Source organism: Priapulus caudatus, unplaced genomic scaffold (assembly GCF_000485595.1).
Source record: "Priapulus caudatus unplaced genomic scaffold, Priapulus_caudatus-5.0.1 Scaffold10, whole genome shotgun sequence".
Taxonomy (NCBI): domain Eukaryota; kingdom Metazoa; phylum Priapulida; class Priapulimorpha; order Priapulimorphida; family Priapulidae; genus Priapulus; species Priapulus caudatus.
Window position 1 is genome coordinate 589064 of NW_014577071.1, and position 19374 is coordinate 608437.

The window sequence follows — 19374 nt, forward strand, 5'->3', positions numbered from 1 at the left end:
ACACACACACACACACACACACACACACATAATATATATAATATGCAATCTGTGGCCCCCGCGCGTCCTGCATTAGAATAAATATTCCGCTTGTAATTGCAGGTTCACGACTACATTGGCGTGCATGATGGATCTACACAACTATCCGCTCGACACGCAGAACTGTACGGTGGAAATCGAAAGCTGTAAGTGACAACAACAACGTAGTCATATCTAATTGGTACGAGATCTCGCGAGAGATCTCACGGCGACGTCACCGGTGGAGACACGCGCTCACGCGGATTTCACGGCTAATATGAAATACAGAAACGGCGATGGAGGCGCGCATAACATAAGCCCCACAATTTCTACTAATGCGATTTTCATGTTGTTTAACGCGAAGACGCTCTCGCGAGAGTCTTGTGAGCTGCGGCTGTCATGTGTTATCTTTACGCTTGACATGTTTAGTCAACCTTTGGTGGCCGTCGGATCGTTTCTCAATTGCTTGCGTTATCCTGGGGGAGGGAGGCCGATGCCTACATGCGTGCGTGCGCCGCAGCGAGTATCGTAGATAGTATACATACATTTTGCGAGAAAATACATTCGGACGGGTTTATCTTTGTATAAGCGCTGGTTGCGCGTTGCCGCTGGGTATATGTCGCGCTGTTGTAAATTTAACTGATATGTTGAATTGTTTGCTTATACGTCTGCTAAAAAACGGACCCTCGGGTAAAGAATCTTTTACACTGCAATGGGAGCGAGGCAGGTACGCAGTGCGGATGCCAGAAGCGCTCAGACGTGAGTCGAAACACATGCGATATGTGTTCACCGAGACGCTTACGTCTTTTTCTCGTATACGGGAATGACATATATACTATACATGGGATACAGCGGATACGAAATTTTGCCGGGAAATATGATGGATCGCAAAAAATCAAGAATAGACGCGGCGCAAATAAAATAAACATTGGTTGGCTATACTTCCAGAATGATTTCGCGGCAAATTTTTCTTCGCAACGTTAGAATAATAGTGTGGATCTCGTTTGCGTAATATAACACGAGGACGTTGGCGGCACACTTGTGTTTATGAAACAAGAAGAATTTCGGTTGCTACGGCAACGATGGCTATCGAAAAAATACATAGCAACAGTTTTTTTGAGTGGTCGAAGCGGACAAAAGAGATAAACAAAGAGAAAGGGGGAAACAAGTGAAAGGACGCCCCCGCATAGCGATTTTAAATGATTCCTGCCTACTAATGTATGATAGACAGCTAAGCTTAAAAATCGATATTACAAACAACGTATTATTTCGAGCCGCGCAATCCGTCTCTTACACATGGTTTAAAGACGCACGTCTCGTTTGGCACCGCATGCCAAATGGAAATTGGGAATAGGTTGCCATGGCAACAATAACTACATTAACAGAACCAAAGCTATATCTCGCAGGAATTCGCGCTACTCCAAACTGTGCGAAACATCGATATGAGTAGTGAATATCGAGAGATAATAGTAGGCAGTTCGGCGGCAGTTCAGTGTTATACCCAGAGTTAACGCCACCAGAGTTAACCCCGGGATAACCTCTAACATCCTGTTCCTGTTGTCAGAGTTATCGTTGGGGGGCAGTCTGTATGGCTTCAAGACTTATTCACTCGAGTATCATCGAAGTAACCAACTCGCTGAGCCACACTCTGTGTGTGCTGCCAAGTTACCGCGCATGTACACGTGGTGTTTTAGCGTTTTGTGATGCCTTATCAAGCTGTTAATTGCGTAGCCATACTCTATACAGAATATATAGTCCTTCTCTTGTTAGTTCGGCGCTTTAAACTGGCGAAAGAATGTGTTTGTCGACAGAATGTTATGATTAAAAATGCGATCGAAGTCCGAGTCAAATCGTAGTCTGTCACTGCTCCGGTGCAATGCACTTCGTCTAGGTTTTCTTGTGTCGATGCTTGATATAGAAATAGGTTATAAAGCTATAGGGTGAGTCTAACAAGCCCACAATGTAAAGCTAACCGCTATGAAAGCACTGACACGTGTCACAGAAACAATAACCACACAGTAACTGTGCCGAGGCTCTATGGCCCAGGATAACAAAAAGAACTATACGTTATAGGGATATATAAATCGGCATTAGGTATTGGTATACACGTTCCGATAACGGTTTATAATATGTCACAATCGCCAGTGTAAAACCAACTGATGTATTAAATCGACTATTTTCCAGACGTTTTGCGCATTTTATGTTTATAACTAAAATGAATAAAAAAAAGATAATTTTAAACTAAAAACATTAAATTTCAGATGGCTACACGATGAGCGATGTGGAAATATTTTGGAAACGCAAGAAGGACTCGGTCAAGGGCGTAATGAACGTTAAGCTACCGCAGTTCGACATAATGGCATTTGACACACAAGTGACCATAGAGAGCTTATCAACAGGTAGGCCTATAGATATCACCAACCCCCCGCCTGTTCGCACATACGAAAAACGCACGCGCGCACTGAACGCACGTAAAATTTCGGCACTATTTGGCTACCCGAAATGCGAAGCAGGCATTGCATAATGGAAACAGCCAATTACAAATCTTTATCAATTTCCTCTGACACAATCTATCCACCGCGGTCTCCCATTGCTAGTGTTTTTTCTTCCCTGTAAGGTACTTATGAGTAATTGGCGCTGTTTAAAAGTGACCCATAGAGGTCAATACTTATAATACGGGGGGAAAAACAGCAGGTCAAGAGTTTACCTCGAGTTCACGGTAATTGCGAGTTAATTCATTAGCCGAGTTTACGTTGTAGCAGATTAAACGCAATTCATTAATTAGTGCACGGGGCGTAGCGGTGAGAGAGGTGGATGGCGTGTCAGCATTGCGCTGATGGCTACATGATATACGGTTCACTAGGCCGAATCCTGATTATTAGCTCGAACACGATCGCAATGGGATGTTGGTTACACTATTGAATTACATTGAACATACATTAGGGCGGAGTGATCGCGTGCTTACGCACGCACTCACGAGCGCACGCGTGCACACGGGTACACGCACGTAGATAGATATATATATATAGATAGATAGATAGATAGATAGATAGATAGATAGATAGATAGATAGATAGATAGATAGCTAGATAGCTAGATAGCTAGATAGCGATATAGCTAGACAGTAGATAGATAGATAGATAGATAGATAGGTAAATAGATAGATATATGATAGATAGATAGATAGATAGATAGATAGATAGATAGATAGATAGATAGATAGATAGATAGATAGATAGATAGATAGATAGATAGATAGATAGATAGATAGATAGATAGATAGAAATAGATGGATAGAAGGATGGAAGGATGGATGAATTGATGGATAATTGGATGGATGGGTGGGCGGATAGATGGGTGGATGGATGGATGGATGGATAGATAAATAGATAAATGACTAGATGGATAGATGGATGGATGGAAAACAAGACGGTCTGTATAACGGAGTCATTATTTTTGAGTCAGTCAATTAATTTCTAAGCTACAATTTGTTGTGAGGGTGACGCAAATTTAGGAAAATTCACATTCTTTCAGGAGACTACAAACGGCTATCGTTGAGCTTCAAAATGGCGCGAAACATCGGCTATTTCATCTTCCAAACCTATCTTCCGTCGATCCTCATCGTCATGCTCTCATGGGTTTCGTTCTGGATCAACCACGAAGCGACTTCGGCAAGAGTTGCTCTCGGTAAGCGCGTTAGCTTCAGCGTCCATGCACCATCTCATTACGAGAGACGCGTCACCTAATTAACATCCGATACGATAAAATGTTTGTTGACCATGAAAACAAATTTGCAATATATATATATACGTATATTATATATATATATATATATATATTTATATAGCCACAGACTGACACACACACGTCGACGTGGTTTCCCCGCGCGCGCATTGTGACGTATTTCCGCTTCCGCTTCGGGAATCAGGACCGTGTTTACGATGACTACAATCATACAATCATGTTGTTTCACGTCGTTTCTATTGTCATCGTTGTCGTCGTCGTCGTCGTCGTCGTCGTCGTTGTCGTCGTCGTCGTCGTCGTCGTCGTCATCGTTGTTGTTGTTGTTGTTGTTGTTGTTGATGTTATCGTTGTAGAACTCGTCATTGTTCTGCGCGCTCACGACGCTGCTGCTGTTGTCGTCGTTACCAGGTATAACGACAGTGTTGACGATGACTACGATCAGCACGGGCGTGCGATCGTCGCTGCCTCGCATCTCCTACGTCAAGGCGATCGACATCTACCTGGTCATGTGCTTCGTGTTCGTCTTCGCTGCACTGCTAGAGTACGCCGCCGTTAACTACACGTACTGGGGCGCGAGAGCGAAGAAGAAGGCGAAGAAGTACAAGGAGAATCACACGCCCGTGAAGTCGCCAGAGACCGTGTTCTCGGTAAGGTCCCCGCGTAGATGAACTGACTGCATAGGTCGTTGAGATCTCTCTGAGATGGCCGCTGGGGAATTCTGAAATTAGCTTAGTCTATGCGACCGTAATTGTCGGATCGCGTTCCGCTCTCTTACGGTAGAGAAATCGTGGCATCGTTTCAAGAGCGTGCAATTAATCTGCAAGGTTATAAGAATGAAGCCCACTCATCAAGGTTATATCAGGTGTGTATAATAATAGACATTTTTCTATAATTATACACTCCTGATTATATGTACGCACGGTAAAAATAATTATCCCGCAGATAATTATCCCGGTTTAAATAGCCGGTTATAAAACAGAATAAAAAATGATTTCGCGTAGAATTGAGTTTTTTAGAGTTGAAATTCAAAGTTAGTCATTATGGATATTAAACGTGAAATTCATTATTCCTCATTATAACTCATTGGAAATGGTTACGAATGATTGCGGTATCTATTCACGAATGCTCTAAGCAGCGCAGTTTAGTATGGACGTGTAAACCTCATTCACGCAAGCGATCGAGCCAAACAGATGAGCGAGGCGGCTGCTCGAAGCAAATCCTTCAAGGCCGGAGAGTACACAGCGGTGACGTCATGACTTAATGAGAATCCGATTTGATTTACATTTTCCATTCAATACGGTTTCGCCGCATCGCAAAATTGCCAGCGAGATAATGTCTTTATGCGTCGTCCCCTTTGGGTACGTCGCCCGCGCGCCGTTCTAATAACCACCACCGAGTCTGCTTACAATGCGAGCTTCAAATATTTGCCGAGAGGAAAATGTGGATTGTGAAAATTTCCGTCGGTCTCGCTGATTGTTTTGCTAAACATCGATGTATGTAATATGGAAGATCGGCAGCTCTGTCAGAGATTGTCTTCCCCAAACAGAGTCGGGTTGACACTGTACTGTTACTGTTTTCTACTTAAACAGAGCCTTCTATATATGAGCGTCTAGCTACTTTTTTAATTATGATCATGAACACTATCCACAATAACACACTTTTATCGCGCAAAACTAACATACGCCCACCTATGCACACAAGGCCACCCCATTCGCACACACGCACACGCACCCACGCACACACACACGCACGCACGACCACGACACGAACAAAACGAACGCCACACACCCACACACACACACACACACACACACACACACACACACACACACACACACCACACACACACACAGCACACACATAACACATAACACACACACACAACACACACACACACACACCACACCACACACACCACACACACACGCACACACACACACACACACACCACACACACACACACACACACACACACACACACACACACACACACACACACACTTACTCTTCAAAACTCCCATGCACCATTACAACACTTTCTCCGGCACCCTCTCTCTCTCTCTTTCTCTCACGCTCACCCGAACGCACAATGAAAGACATGCATGCGTAAACACAGGCTCTTCACACGCACCACAACGGATGCACATTCACTCATATATACACGCACGCACGAGGTAATGCACGCACGCACGAGGCAATGCACGCACGCACGAGGCAACGCACGCACGCACGAGGCAACGCACGCACGCACGATGTCACGCACGCACCCGTGCAAACATGAAACATGTTCTGCTTGCATCTATGACAAATACGACATACGCATATACGCTCTCCTATGACACTATTTGTCATAGGAAGAATCTTCCTATGACAAATACGACATACGCATATACGCTCTCCTATGACACTATTTGTCATAGAAAGATTCTTCCTATGACAAATATTGGCGAGTCAACTTTGTACCGCTTAAATTTTTTTTTACAGCTGAAATTCACTTCTTGCGTTTATAATAGCGCTCCTAAACTCTTATGATGCGCACAACACATACAACAATATTTGTCATAGGAAGAATCTTCCTATGACAAATAGTGTCATAGGAGAGCGTTTATGCGTATTTCGTATTTGTCATAGATGCTAGCAGAACAGGCTGAAACAATCGACGCGTTTTCTCGACCTTGAATATAAACCAACATTTAATTTCAACACATTTCTGGAATTCCTGAAGCGCGCGCATATTTTATGACAACACACGTTTATATCACAATAATTCTGCTAGCTCGCAACGGATCAAATCGAGCACACGTTGAAAATAACTTAATTCTGTTTCATTTATTCATGTTCTGTTCGCATTCAATGCCAACCTAGCCCTAAACGCAAGGTAACGCGTAAATAAAGTTGTCTGATGAACCATGTTTCTACAATTGTAGCTCCGGTATAACTACCGATTCTATAAATAATTGTATTCTATATCTATACCCTATTTACGGAATATGTCTGCATCATATTTCCACGCAGAATGCAATCTATATCGAAAATCTCTCGATCCAGGGCAAATTTGCAATATATAATACTTCAAATATAATAAATTCGTTTCGGGAAATATTTATATTTATAATTTAGTCATTGAAGCTCGATCGTATCAGAACATTTTTTTATATATATTACATAATAATAAAAGATTAGTGCATAATAAAAGCTTCTTTTTGTAAAAAATATATACCACCCACCGTATAGTTCAAAAGAAAGCGTTTACATCTACATATCGTTGAAATTATACGACATTATATATTAACATAATAATATAACGGCCACCCTCAACATTAATTTTACGATACACGCGCCCTGGCTGCTAACGCCAGCTTTATCAGCTTTATCAGTTTAATATAGAGTTTACTTCATATAGTGGTTTGCCACAACCCGTGCCACGATACAGCGCAAGGCGTCTCAGAGATCAGTATTGAATTTGTACGTTGCTTTTATTACAGAACGAAGGCGAGACGGACGAACTCCGCATGTCACCTATTCTCAGCCTGCGAAATCGACAAAATAAGTACTCTGATGCAGACCGAATGACCCCTGCTTTTCGAATGACGAGCCCGGGTCATCGCTATGGTTACGTCGGTCGACCGAATCAGAAGCGACCTCAGCAACGTCGGAAAGTTCTCCAGAATTTGAAGAGCAGAGCGAGGCAAATAAGGATGGCACTTCCAAAAATAAGGGACGTGAATATCATCGACAAGTACTCGCGGCTTGTGTTCCCGACGGCGTTCATTATCTTCAACGCCATCTACTGGTGCTATTACTTGTTCATATGACAATGGACGCTGGGAGAGACAGACGTGTGTGCGTGCGTGCGTGCGTGTGCGTGTGTATGTGTGTGTACTAAGCGCGTTAAACGTCACGACAAGTTACGCACTTTTACCGTACGCCTAGAAAATGACGTTTTTTTGTAATAATTCACTACGGGATAACTCGTTCGATCGCTATCTTCGCCCGCGTATGCATTAAGTGATAGGGAGCAACTAGAAATATGAAGGAATCGATATACCACAAGTACGAGGAAAGTCAACGAAGGTCAACCAATGACTTGTACGATGTGTGAATTATCACGTCGCCGCGGTTTTTAATTTCAAAGCGAGCGATTTACTTGCGACATATTTACTAAATTTGCAGTTTAATAATGAACAACTTATCGTTGTATACATAAATAGCAATTAATTTCGCATGCAATCAAGCTACTGTGTTTTGTGATACGCCGCGGTGTTGATCAGGTACGACGAGAAATTACTATCAGATTTCTGCTAGGCGCGAATTACTGTTGAAATGCTGGCAGATAATTGCTAACACCTTCAAGTTTGAAAATGATGTCAATTAGAAGGCGAGACAGCGACCGCTACCGCGCCAGAATCTTGCCAAAGGACGATGTAAATAAATCAAGTTGAACCCGAGATTTAATTTTCATTAAATCCGTTTATGTTTTCTACGGGTGATTTACGGCGTGGGGAAACGTGCGCGCAAGCTCACACTCGAAACGAACGTGCCTCACGCTACGATAATGCGTGGTTATCGAATGCATTTTTGTGCATATTTGCGATAAATGGACTGCCTATATTCAACATGTAAAAGATCGATACACATGCTGTATAGGCTGTTAACCATTTTTTGCGTTCACTTCAAAGCGGGCGGGTATACTACTAAATCTAGTTGACGCTACGTTAATGCTGACTGGAAAAGGGGGGAACTCTGACAGGATGGAAGTAATGCGTTGGTTGCGTGCGCGATCAAAATGTAATAGGCGTGAAAGGCGCCGGCGTTAAATATTTGCTACTTCTTTGTTACTCGTGTTCCTTTGTGTTGAGGATTACTGGTATGTGCCGTCGCACTCGTAATGACTGGGCGAATGACGTTGTTGCGATTACATCGTTTGGTGAGTGTGGATAGACAGAGAGCGCATGTGTAAGTATGGAAACGAGATCTAGGCTTACACATCTCTCGGTGTTCGGCGGCAGATTGTGTCCACTACAAATATTGAGTGAAATTGTTTCGCTTGCTACGGCTGCAAGCGCGCAGATTTCGTTATTATCTACTATATACATTTGTATAAAAACGATTCAATTGTTATTTACAAGTATGAAGAATGTTAGTAAATAAAAACAACAACAATAATAATCAGTATCGTTATGTAAATCTCTGCAAATAATTATCATCGCGCCACAAACTTTCTATCACCTCTCTTCGCGTTGAGATTATGAACGCGACGATGAGCGTATATTTATGTTTAGTTTTGGAGCCCGTTTTCAGAAACAAAATTAGTCTTAACGTTAGTCTTAACACTTACATTTTTTTTCGTTGACCGTCGACAGCGTTTTGTTTCGTATTGTTATCAGGAAAGCTGCTACGATTTTTCATTCAGGTAACGTCGCAGCGTTTCTGTCGACGGTCTAAGAGAAAAAAGTCAATGTTAAGATTAATGTTGTTTCTGACAACGGGTCTCTGAGTTACAGACAAATCTATAAAAACCGGGTTTTATGCGAAGAAACGCTAGGTTTGATTGCGTTGAGGCGTGATTTGAAACACCAATTACATGCAAAATATCGAACAAATGAACCTAGTTTGCAAACCACCCCTCGTTCTCACCGGCCTCCCCCAGGCACCAGTCTCAAGGCATATATATTTCTTCAACTGTTTCACATTCGTACACCATTTCCTCACTCTAAATTCATAATATTGACATTAATATTCTACGTTCTCGTAAAATAATAACAGAAGTTTATTCGTTCCGGATAATCGCACGTGGGTAGTTTGATAGGGACATTTCGCACGCAGGGCAGTTTACCGTTACGTATCAAAACCTACAACCTTGAGACCAATTGTTTCGCTGCATATAGGTTGTAACGTATAAAAAAACAACGGTGTACCCTGTAGACCAAAACGCACCAGAAAGAATAGTAGGATTACTAGTAAATTTTCATTTACTTCCCGATTTCTAATGATTACAATATATTCCATATTCATGCACATACAGCGTGATAAAACAAAATGATACAACACGATACAATATGAAACAATAACACAGTCCTATCGTTATTGAACATTCGAAAGCGATTGTATAATACCAGCATAGCGCAACATTCAAATCGGTTCCTAACATGGTAATGCAAGCTCAGTAAAACTATATAATTGCGAAGAGTAGTCATCAAGTGAACGTTTGACACACTCAAAAGTATGTGCTAATATATTATTGATTTCTTTTGCAAAAAATATTAAAAAACCCCGATGGATGAAACTAACTGCGTTTCATAATAACAATACAATTTTACATTCAATCCCTCAATATAAAAGTCCGCTGTTAACATCAATAGTGAATTAACCGCTACAGGATGTCACAAATTAATAACATATTAGCCATCACCACTTATTTACTACGTAACTCTACGTCTTCAAATTCATTTTCCCTGGAGCACCAATCTACCAATGATAAGTGTACAGCGACCTCTAGTGAGAACTGACGTTCCGTCCACACACTATTTAAGTGGAATTCACCAATAGATGGCGTCCATAAGCAGCAAGCTTGAATTAGTATGGCGCAAATTTATTGAAAATACTTAAAAAGTTGCAGTGCATGCACAACAAGGCAAAAAAGTCAAAACCGGTTGGTGTTGACTAGACGCAGAGCTATTACAGAATATAAATAATTTTATCTCACAATTTTATCTCACAATTTTATCTCACAATTTTATCACACACTCATTAAATATGATCAGGCCACTGTAGAACTTCTACGGACGAATAAATATACCGCGATTTGTTCTCATAACTAATATATGGAATTGTTTGTGTACATGTTTAATATTTGTGTTTTTCTTTTTTTTTTAGATATAAAATTATGTCGGTTTGGAGCGACTACTAAGTATTGATAATATGTAAACGTGACTCGGCAATTATAATAATAGCACGCGATAAAAGATCAGATATGAATAAAGAATTGTAAAGTAACAGACGATATAGCGCACAATAGTTTACGTCGCTGTATTTAAAAAACATTATAGATCATCGATCGCATCACAGCTATGAACCGGCTTCATCAATTTCCTCGTGATGATATGCGTGTTAACTTTGTGATTTATTCGCCCCATAGGTGTCGCTGCATGGTCTTGCCGGTACGCGCTTTCAACGCGATGGGTTTTACGGGGGTGGCCTATCTTGAATTTGTATTATGTATGAATGTACTAGCTGGTACCCGGCGTTGCTCGGAAAAAAACGCGTAGAAACAACTTTTAGAGCAAATTCAGCCACATATATTTACTTGATTCTAATTGATTTGTAAGATTTAATGTAATTGCCGTCTATGGCATATCAAAAGCCGTATAAAAGTTATACTTAATGCACCTTCTATCTATACTTCACCTGCTGAATGCCTGAAAATGACAGTAAAGAATATACCAAGTTGTAAAGAGTACTTACATATTATATTAACTGCGTATACAGTACTTATGCAGTAAACAGCGTATACAGTACTTATGCAGTAAACAGCGTACACAGTATACACGCAGTTGACAGTGCTTCACCAGCACTCTCAAATGGACAACTGACTCGCTGACAATCGAGAAACACCAGCTAACGGCTGAGATCAAAGACGAAGCCATTTTTGGCGTAACGCACTGCCGATGCACGTACACAGGCGCTATCGCAGAACATGAGATGCAGAATCCCAACATACATTGCGCGTTACGATAACAACCGCCATGTTTAACAACATACTTGTAATATATTACTTGCATTAAAATATTAGTTTTTAGTGTAGACTTTTAAATGTGCTTACTACACCAACAGGGTGATAAACTAACAGCGTGGCAAGTTTGGGAGTCCGAAATCAATAAATGGCGGAATGCCTAGACAAAGTTCGTTTTTTTGTAGTATAAATGTATGAATATATTATATATAATTTACGCCTGTAGCATGTCAATATATCATTTAGCTTTGACGATGAATATTCCTCGTTGTGTACATGAAACCGACGGAAATTTGTAAATATAAAATAAACAAAACTGAAATAATAGTAAAAAAAAATCTGTTCATGGATGCTGCCTATGAATACCAGTTACCTACTAACAAATATTGCTTTACTGTGTTTATCGCAATTCCTGGCATAGATAATGTGTTTATATTTCGGCCCGATAAATTAGAATAAAAATACACCAGCACCCAAAGTGTTTTATGTCCAGCTCCTACAAGATGTCAAAATGATTTCTACAGAGTTTATTATAATATATGCTCCTACATTTAATCGTTACTATTACGATGATGTCACATTTCAGTTGAATGCAGTTTTGTTACGGACATGGTTAATGACATTTTCACAAGGGCTACTACGTCACTGACCTATGGCGATATGTCACAAACACAAGACAATACTGGATTATTATAAGCAATAATACCAACATTTCTGCTAATATTGAGTTCCTATCATGCCAAATAAAAAAAGTGTAATTTACAAATATTATCTGGATAATTTATTATGCGAATTAATAGTATTTACAACACGTTTTTGAACTCATATACCATTCACAGTCTCAAGTACCGTCTTGCATCTCTTCACATCGTTTACCTCTCAAGTTGCGTTCTCTACTATACAGTAATATCTGTATTATACAGAATAACAGATTTTGAAAATGGTACATTCAGTATGTGGTATAACACGGAAAAACGTGACTAACCAGAATCCCTCGCTACCATCAGGTATAAGCATTATTCGCTTTACATTATTCCCCTCTTTCTTTTCCTTTCACCTTCTTTTCCATTCTTCGAATCGTAGTGCCGACATGTGACGTGCGTATATTTCAATACTTAGATAACATTTCGTTGTATGATGTCCATAGTAATAACGATAGGTTTAGCAGATCGTGCATTTACGCATCACACAAATGGCTATCGAAACGATATCATTTAACGAATACAAAAAGAAACTATAGTTGAGATGAATGCTGGGCCTACCCTAATGTCGATATTTCACGTTGAACACTCAAATACTGACGAAGTGGCGTATCGAAAGTCACCCACAAGTAACGTTCAACTATTGGAAGAGTATTGTATTGCAATCGGACCCGCACGATGCGAGAACCGATTCAGAACACGATCTAAGTAACTCACGCCCGACACCTAGAATCTATAATAAGAATTTAAAAAGAGCATACAATTAATGTTTGCTCTGTGGGGAAGAGGGGGGGGGATTATGTGGGGTTAGGGTGAGGGGAGGTAGCTGGGTAGTTAGGGGGATATGTAGCTGGAAGGTGTGGCTCCATTGAAACACCGGCTTGTACGTTTGAACATAGAGATTAATTATACATTACGCACGTTTACATAAAAGCTGATTGTCGGACGAGTAGTGAAAAAAGCCCTAAACAAAACACTGTCCCTACAAGCGCGTATGCTATATTCGTTCGGCTATAATTATAACGATAATGTTCATCAACATGTATATATTAACACTAACTCTTAAAATGTTAATGAATCGGTCCTGTATTATACAATCACGATCAACCCCACAGCTCGTCCTTATGATACAATTCTCATTAGGCTAATTACACATAACACGGGTGCAGTCGTTGCCTGTATGTCAACTATACTATCACAGTTGTCAAACGAAATGTTCAACCACGAGGAATAAAATTTTGCTTGTATAGACCATGCGCGTCAGACGCGAGGTTCTCACATCATAATCGTATGATTACGATTTTTTTCATTATCGACAGTAACTCCTGTCTGTCGCACGTGCGGCTAAACCTATGAACGACAAGCGCGTTGTTACTAACGCCATCTTTCGGTATAAAGGCGTACTATTGCGGATGCTTTGCAACTATCGCAATCAGCTATATTGGCAAACGATGCAGGGCAAGTAGATCACAATGTATGAACAACACATGATATTATCAAGAGGGTACGATGTACACCCGCGTATCGTATTCTCCTGATAATATTATAGTAGAACAATGTATGCCATCGTAGGCATGCGTTACTCGCGGCAAATGACAATTATCAATAGTACTGTGTATGTATACAGTGTATCGTCTTACTAAAATATGTGCGGTTGAGATAGAACTTACTAAAATATGATGGTTTTGTTGTTGCGTGACAATCTCACAACTATTAACCTCAAATAAGGCGCACAACCGACTACCGTAGTTCACCGTATACATAGCTGAATAATGTAGGTGTGTGTTATCTTTGTAAGTAACCAGTATACGAGTGTTTTCGTGTTATAAGCACTGTGATCGACATATATATAATTTACACGTTAGCCAGTTGTAATATACATTGGTGTGATGCGCGCGCTTCCAGGGCTGTTCGCAAACTACAAGTGTTGAGATCATTATAAATTCACGTCACGTGAGCGCGTTGCAACCTCGACGCTAAAACCGCGTTCGCGTCTTCTGGTTTTGATCTATTTACACATTATCATGCAAACATATAGCCAGTAATTGAACGAAATTGCGTTTACTCTAAGCCGAATAAAAAAAAAAATTCCATTAAGCAAAAAGTTTGCTAAATCCATCTTAAATTTCTTTTCGCGTTTTCTGTGATAGCGGCACAACGAAAACATGGCCGTCGGATCATGGCGCGTTCACTCGAACATCCGCGAGCACTGTCGCGCCCTCTACAACGCATTCCGCGCAGACGAAAACCGAAACAAAAAGCACCCCACCCTACCTCCCTCCCCTCCCTTCCCTCCCTCTCTTCCTCCCCTCCCTCCCCCCATTTAAATTTATAGCGGCGAATACTTTAACACACGGTATATATACGACATACGAGATAACATTCGCACCGAACGTAAAAACGCTTGGCGGCGCACGAAAACACTCAACTCTCCGTGTCTTCGCTCGGTCCGTCATGTTTCTCCAGCACGGCGGCCGCCTTCTGTAGCTGCACGGTCCAGAAGAGAGCGTTGAATATCGTGTAGATCAGCGGGAAGAGGAAGCGACTGTATTTATCGATGTCGCTCGCCGTCACGCTCCGAGAGCGCGACAGACGTCCGCAGCAGCAGTAGTCGCGCCCGTGCTGGTAGGGTGTGATGTCGCCTAGCTCAATGTCGACCGGATGCAAGTCCTGGTGAGCGTTTGCGTTCGGTACCGCTACGTGGCGCTGGTTCACGGAATTGTTAACAGGCGGGTGGCCGTGCCCCGGACACCCGGGCTGATGCACGACTTTAGACTGGACGGAAAACTTTCCTTCCTGCAACGAGAACAAATGGTTCAATATAGTACAGACCTGATAGTATCAGGAGTGTATAACATAGACGTGTAGACGTGTTGAGATATAAGAAATGCTTGAAGAAGATTATAAATATAGAGATGATCGAGAAAATATATAAGAAATGGTTGAATATAATATAGACCTGATCGTGTTAAAAGTGTATAATATAGACGTGTAGACGTGTAATATATATAGGAGTGTATAGTATAGATATAATATATAGTTATAATATATCTATATTATACACTCCTGATAATATAGTAGGTTAGACGCGTGGGTAAGGCACGAAACAGCCAACTCGACGTTATTTTAGTGAATTTTCCACCCTATACTTAGTTTCTTACGCGTGCGCATAGTGCGCTATACCCGGAGTAAGGAGAAGCAAAAATAAAAAGAGCAAACTCAAAACGCGAACGGATGAATATAATCAGTAAAGAAGACGACGAGCAGAAAGAAACCACCGCATGGAAAGCCGAGCAGAGAAGCGCGACGAGAGAGATCAGAGATACGCTATGTAAATAGCGATGACGAATGATGGGTAGCTAATGAAGTACAGGGATGTATGGCTAATCAGTCTAGGGTACCCGTCGTTACTGACGCCTCCTTAGTTATCACTCGTTCGCAGACTTACGCATGAAAGACGAGAAATCCCGACAAGTATTGACGCGGGTTTTTTTCCCCAGCGCGATAGCGTGAAATCATACTCGCTGTGTGCGCATGCGCTGTCGCCACAGCATTACTAATGTAATCAATTGTGAAGTTGATCGCAGTCGACGGAGAACGTATAGGAGCATAATGAAATTACTGCTACGGTATAGCTTTGATATATCGAAGCTTGCTTACTCATGTAGATCGGGCCCTCCGGTGCACGTTTAGAAATAGAATGATATATGAATCTCTCACGTGGAAAGAAAATGGTCTCTTTGAGTCGATGGTGGAGCGTGCAATCATCACCACAGTCACGATTCAAATATTCACAGCGGGAGGCGACGACATCAATTATGTATGCAGCGCATCCTTGTCAGCTATATAGGACGAATATAGCCGTATATATATATATATATATATATATATATATATATATATATATAGCCGGGGCGGATGACGACCGGCGGCAGGTGCAAGTTGCCCCCCCCCCTCTCCCCCTCATCCCTTTCAACGGCGACGGGTTATTTGCGCCAATCGACGTCTACCAGTGAAGAGTCGATCAACGTTCGAACAATCAATTATAATGCCCACGAATCGCACTGATGCCTCGCGAAGATCCGCCAGTATTAACTTCAGAGACATTATCTGAGCCTTCACTCTAGGGTAGCGAGTTGTTCGGTTTACTTTGAAACATCTTATTAACATCAGAGGGCCGGCTTCTGATCAATATGCAACCGCGACTGACTAAGGCTGATAGGGTCTATGTCCCCCAGGGTACTGCCGGAACGTACTCTGGTACTAAATACTACTATCTAATATACCGGACCGTACCTCGCCTACTCCACTAACCAGTCTAGGGAGTCGCCTACGCCTACTCCCTAACCCTAACCCTAACTCTAACCCTAACCCTAACACTAACCCTAACCCTAACTCTAACCCTAACCCTAACCCTAACCCTAACTCTAACCCTAACCCTAACACTAACCCTAACCATATCAGCTAGATAGTTACCAGGGTACGTTCCGGCAGTACCCTGGGGGACATATCAGGACCCTATCAGCCTGACTAAGGCTACTAGAAAAATGCCTGTGTAGGCCCGATGTAAATTAGATTTTTACTTAAGTTAGGCTCTCGCTTCGTTAATGCCGTACAATGATTAGGAATTAATGAGAATGTGCCGATAAGATTATTTAACATCTATTTATAATGCAAACGACTTTAATATAATCTAATTAGGGATGAATCGCTCAGTCTCGTCATGTCAATGCAACATTTTCTGGCCTGTCCGCCCATACATCTTTCATCCATAATTAAATGGATAAATTAATTTATTCATCGATACGACCATTAATCTATTTATCGATCCATCGATTCATCTAGCCATCGATCGATCCATCGTTCCACCCGTCTGTCCCTCTGTCTGTCAATCCGACAGAGAGAGAGAGAGAAATAGAGAGACAGAGAGACAGAGAGGGAGAGAGAGAGGGAGAGACAGAAAGAAAGATAGAGAGAGAGACAGAAAGAAAGAGAGAGAGAGAGGGGAGGGAGAGAGAGAGAGAGAGAGAGAGAGAGAGAGGAGAAGAGAGAGAGCGAGGACGCGAGAGCGAGAGCGAAGACGAGAGAGAGAGACGAGAGAGAGAGAAAGAGACGAGAGAGAGAGAGAGAGAGAGAGAGAGAAAGAGAAAGAGAAAGGCAGAGCCATCCTACCGTTTCCTTAGTAGAATCGCATCGGCAAAGCTTTTAAATTAGCAGAAATGCAAGCACATTTTCCCCCGTGACTGACGGCCAGTCACAATGTTTTACGCTAATTCTCCCTACACACGAAGCGTTTCCTGTTTTTATGCGGACGCAGTTTTGACGGGTAAAACCTCCAACCTCGCAAAGCGAGACAACGCTGATCGCGCATCTCGTTGGAGTTAGTCTTGGCTTCTGCGTCGTGAATTTATTCGTCGCTAATTAATATTCCCGTGAAGACGATGAGCGAACGCGCTAGCGGCAAGGTTTCATAGTTATTGAAACTGCCTCTATAAGTTAGACACCCGTTGTTCCTTGTCTCGCACGAAGGCATTAAAAGCAACGAGGAATACACGTTAATGGCATTTGTTGATGATGTTAAAAGCTGAGACGCACAGTACCATAGCCCGAGCTGGAACCGTAGACATGGCAACGGAATTCACCTTGCACATTACGTGAAGTGGAATTAAAGACAAAATAATCTCTTGTTCACTTGAAGAATAAGACTACTCGCAGAAACGTCCATGCGTCTTAGACGATTTGGCCAAATTAAGAACACATCGTGTAGTTTGTATGTCGCTGTAATAGTTTCGATAAATATCCGTGTATGTCCTCCCCCACACCGCGCCCACGCTGCTCCGACACCGCGCAATATGCCACACGGGGCCACGTAATGTCACTTCGCATTCGGTTTTCGAAGAAGTCGGCGAACGCAAACCTTTCCTCCGAGAATCGACGCCTAGAACAATATATGAGAGAGTATTTATGTTTCATCATCATCTAATGGTCACTCATCATTTCAACTGTCATTCTCCCTTCCACCTTCTCGTCTCGCTTCCATGTTTTTTTTTATCGAAGTTTTATTATTGTGTTATCGTTACCGTTCCATGTCTTCCTCCTTTCTACGCGCTCCTATTATCTTTTGTTCACGTTCTTTTTCATGCTTCTTTATCTCTTTTTTTCTTTTCCGTAGAAAGTTTTGTAACGGCGTTAAAGGTATTTTTCTTATGCTTTTCCATTTTTCTCTTCGGCTTGATGTTCCTTTTGCTTCTCTTCATAATTTTTCTCTTCTTTCTCGTCCTCTTGTTTTTTTTACTTTATCCATTTCTTAATATACGTAATATATAGATGTAAACTGGATAGTGACTTTTATAGTATTTGCAGATATAAATCATGAGATGGTCGTATCAGCTTGAATTTATTCCCAAGCGTGTTTACTAAAAGAAAATAATCAATATAAATATTTCAAAAGAAGACTGTTGCGTAGAAATATAACTTGACGTGAAAATTGGGTAATTCATCGCTAATAATAGAATGAACTGCCATTGTATATTCGCAACACAATGAACGAGCTACGAATTATCACCCTGTTGTTGATAAAACTCGTGAACCTTGTTTTTCGCGTGAACATAACACACGTCTCTCTTAAATGTTAAAAATCGACATTAGAGTCATATAGGGGGGAGCTGCACGCTGAGTGATGAGGTTAGTATGGAATACACTACAGGGATGATGAAAAAGGTTTATCGAGTAATTATCTATGCTAATCTACTCCTATATCATCTATATAACCGATTTATTTTGTTAAACCGCCATCAATATCCATCTCCTACGTCAGCTTCCTCTCTCCCCGATCACTCTATAGTCCACAGTCACCTCACCCCACAACTACTATACTTTCTTTTTAGTATATGGCGCCTCTCTCTCTCTCTCGCTCACATATAAAACCATTGAATATTTGCCTGCTATGAAATGCAAAACCATTCAAAATGAGTCAAACAGATTCGGACGCGCGCGGTCGATATCATAAAATACTACTATATTCATCTGACAACGCGAGCGTTCGCATTGGCAATAGGTGTATAGCTTACCGCCGTACCCCCACCTCTGGGTCTCTCTCTCTCTCTCTCGCTCTCTCTCTCTCTCTCTTTCTCTCTCTCTCTCTCTCTCTCTCTCTCTCTCTCTCTCTCTCTCTCTCTC

The 19374-nt window shown here is 41.6% G+C and overlaps 2 protein-coding genes across 3 annotated transcripts in view; one reads left to right on the plus strand and one right to left on the minus strand.

Moving 5' to 3' along the window:
* Positions 1-8931, plus strand: part of LOC106807215 (gamma-aminobutyric acid receptor subunit beta-like) — a 64516-nt gene extending 55585 nt beyond the window's left edge. Inside the window, exons 5-9 of one of the 2 annotated variants that reach the window (XM_014809512.1) lie at positions 103-185; positions 2280-2417; positions 3556-3705; positions 4171-4409; positions 7248-8931. In XM_014809512.1, the coding sequence (XP_014664998.1) occupies positions 103-185; positions 2280-2417; positions 3556-3705; positions 4171-4409; positions 7248-7577 (940 nt within the window). In that variant the 3' untranslated portion in view covers positions 7578-8931. Of the gene's footprint in view, positions 1-102; positions 186-2279; positions 2418-3552; positions 3706-4170; positions 4410-7247 lie in introns of both variants that reach the window. The other variant, XM_014809504.1, reaches the window with a different exon arrangement.
* A 5605-nt stretch (positions 8932-14536) lies between these two features.
* The window catches only part of LOC106806914 (gamma-aminobutyric acid receptor subunit beta-like), a 68550-nt gene continuing 63712 nt past the window's right edge, over positions 14537-19374 (minus strand). Inside the window, exon 8 of the mRNA XM_014809084.1 lies at positions 14537-14991. Within this exon, the coding sequence (XP_014664570.1) occupies positions 14620-14991 (372 nt within the window). The 3' untranslated portion in view covers positions 14537-14619. The remainder of the gene's footprint in view (positions 14992-19374) is intronic.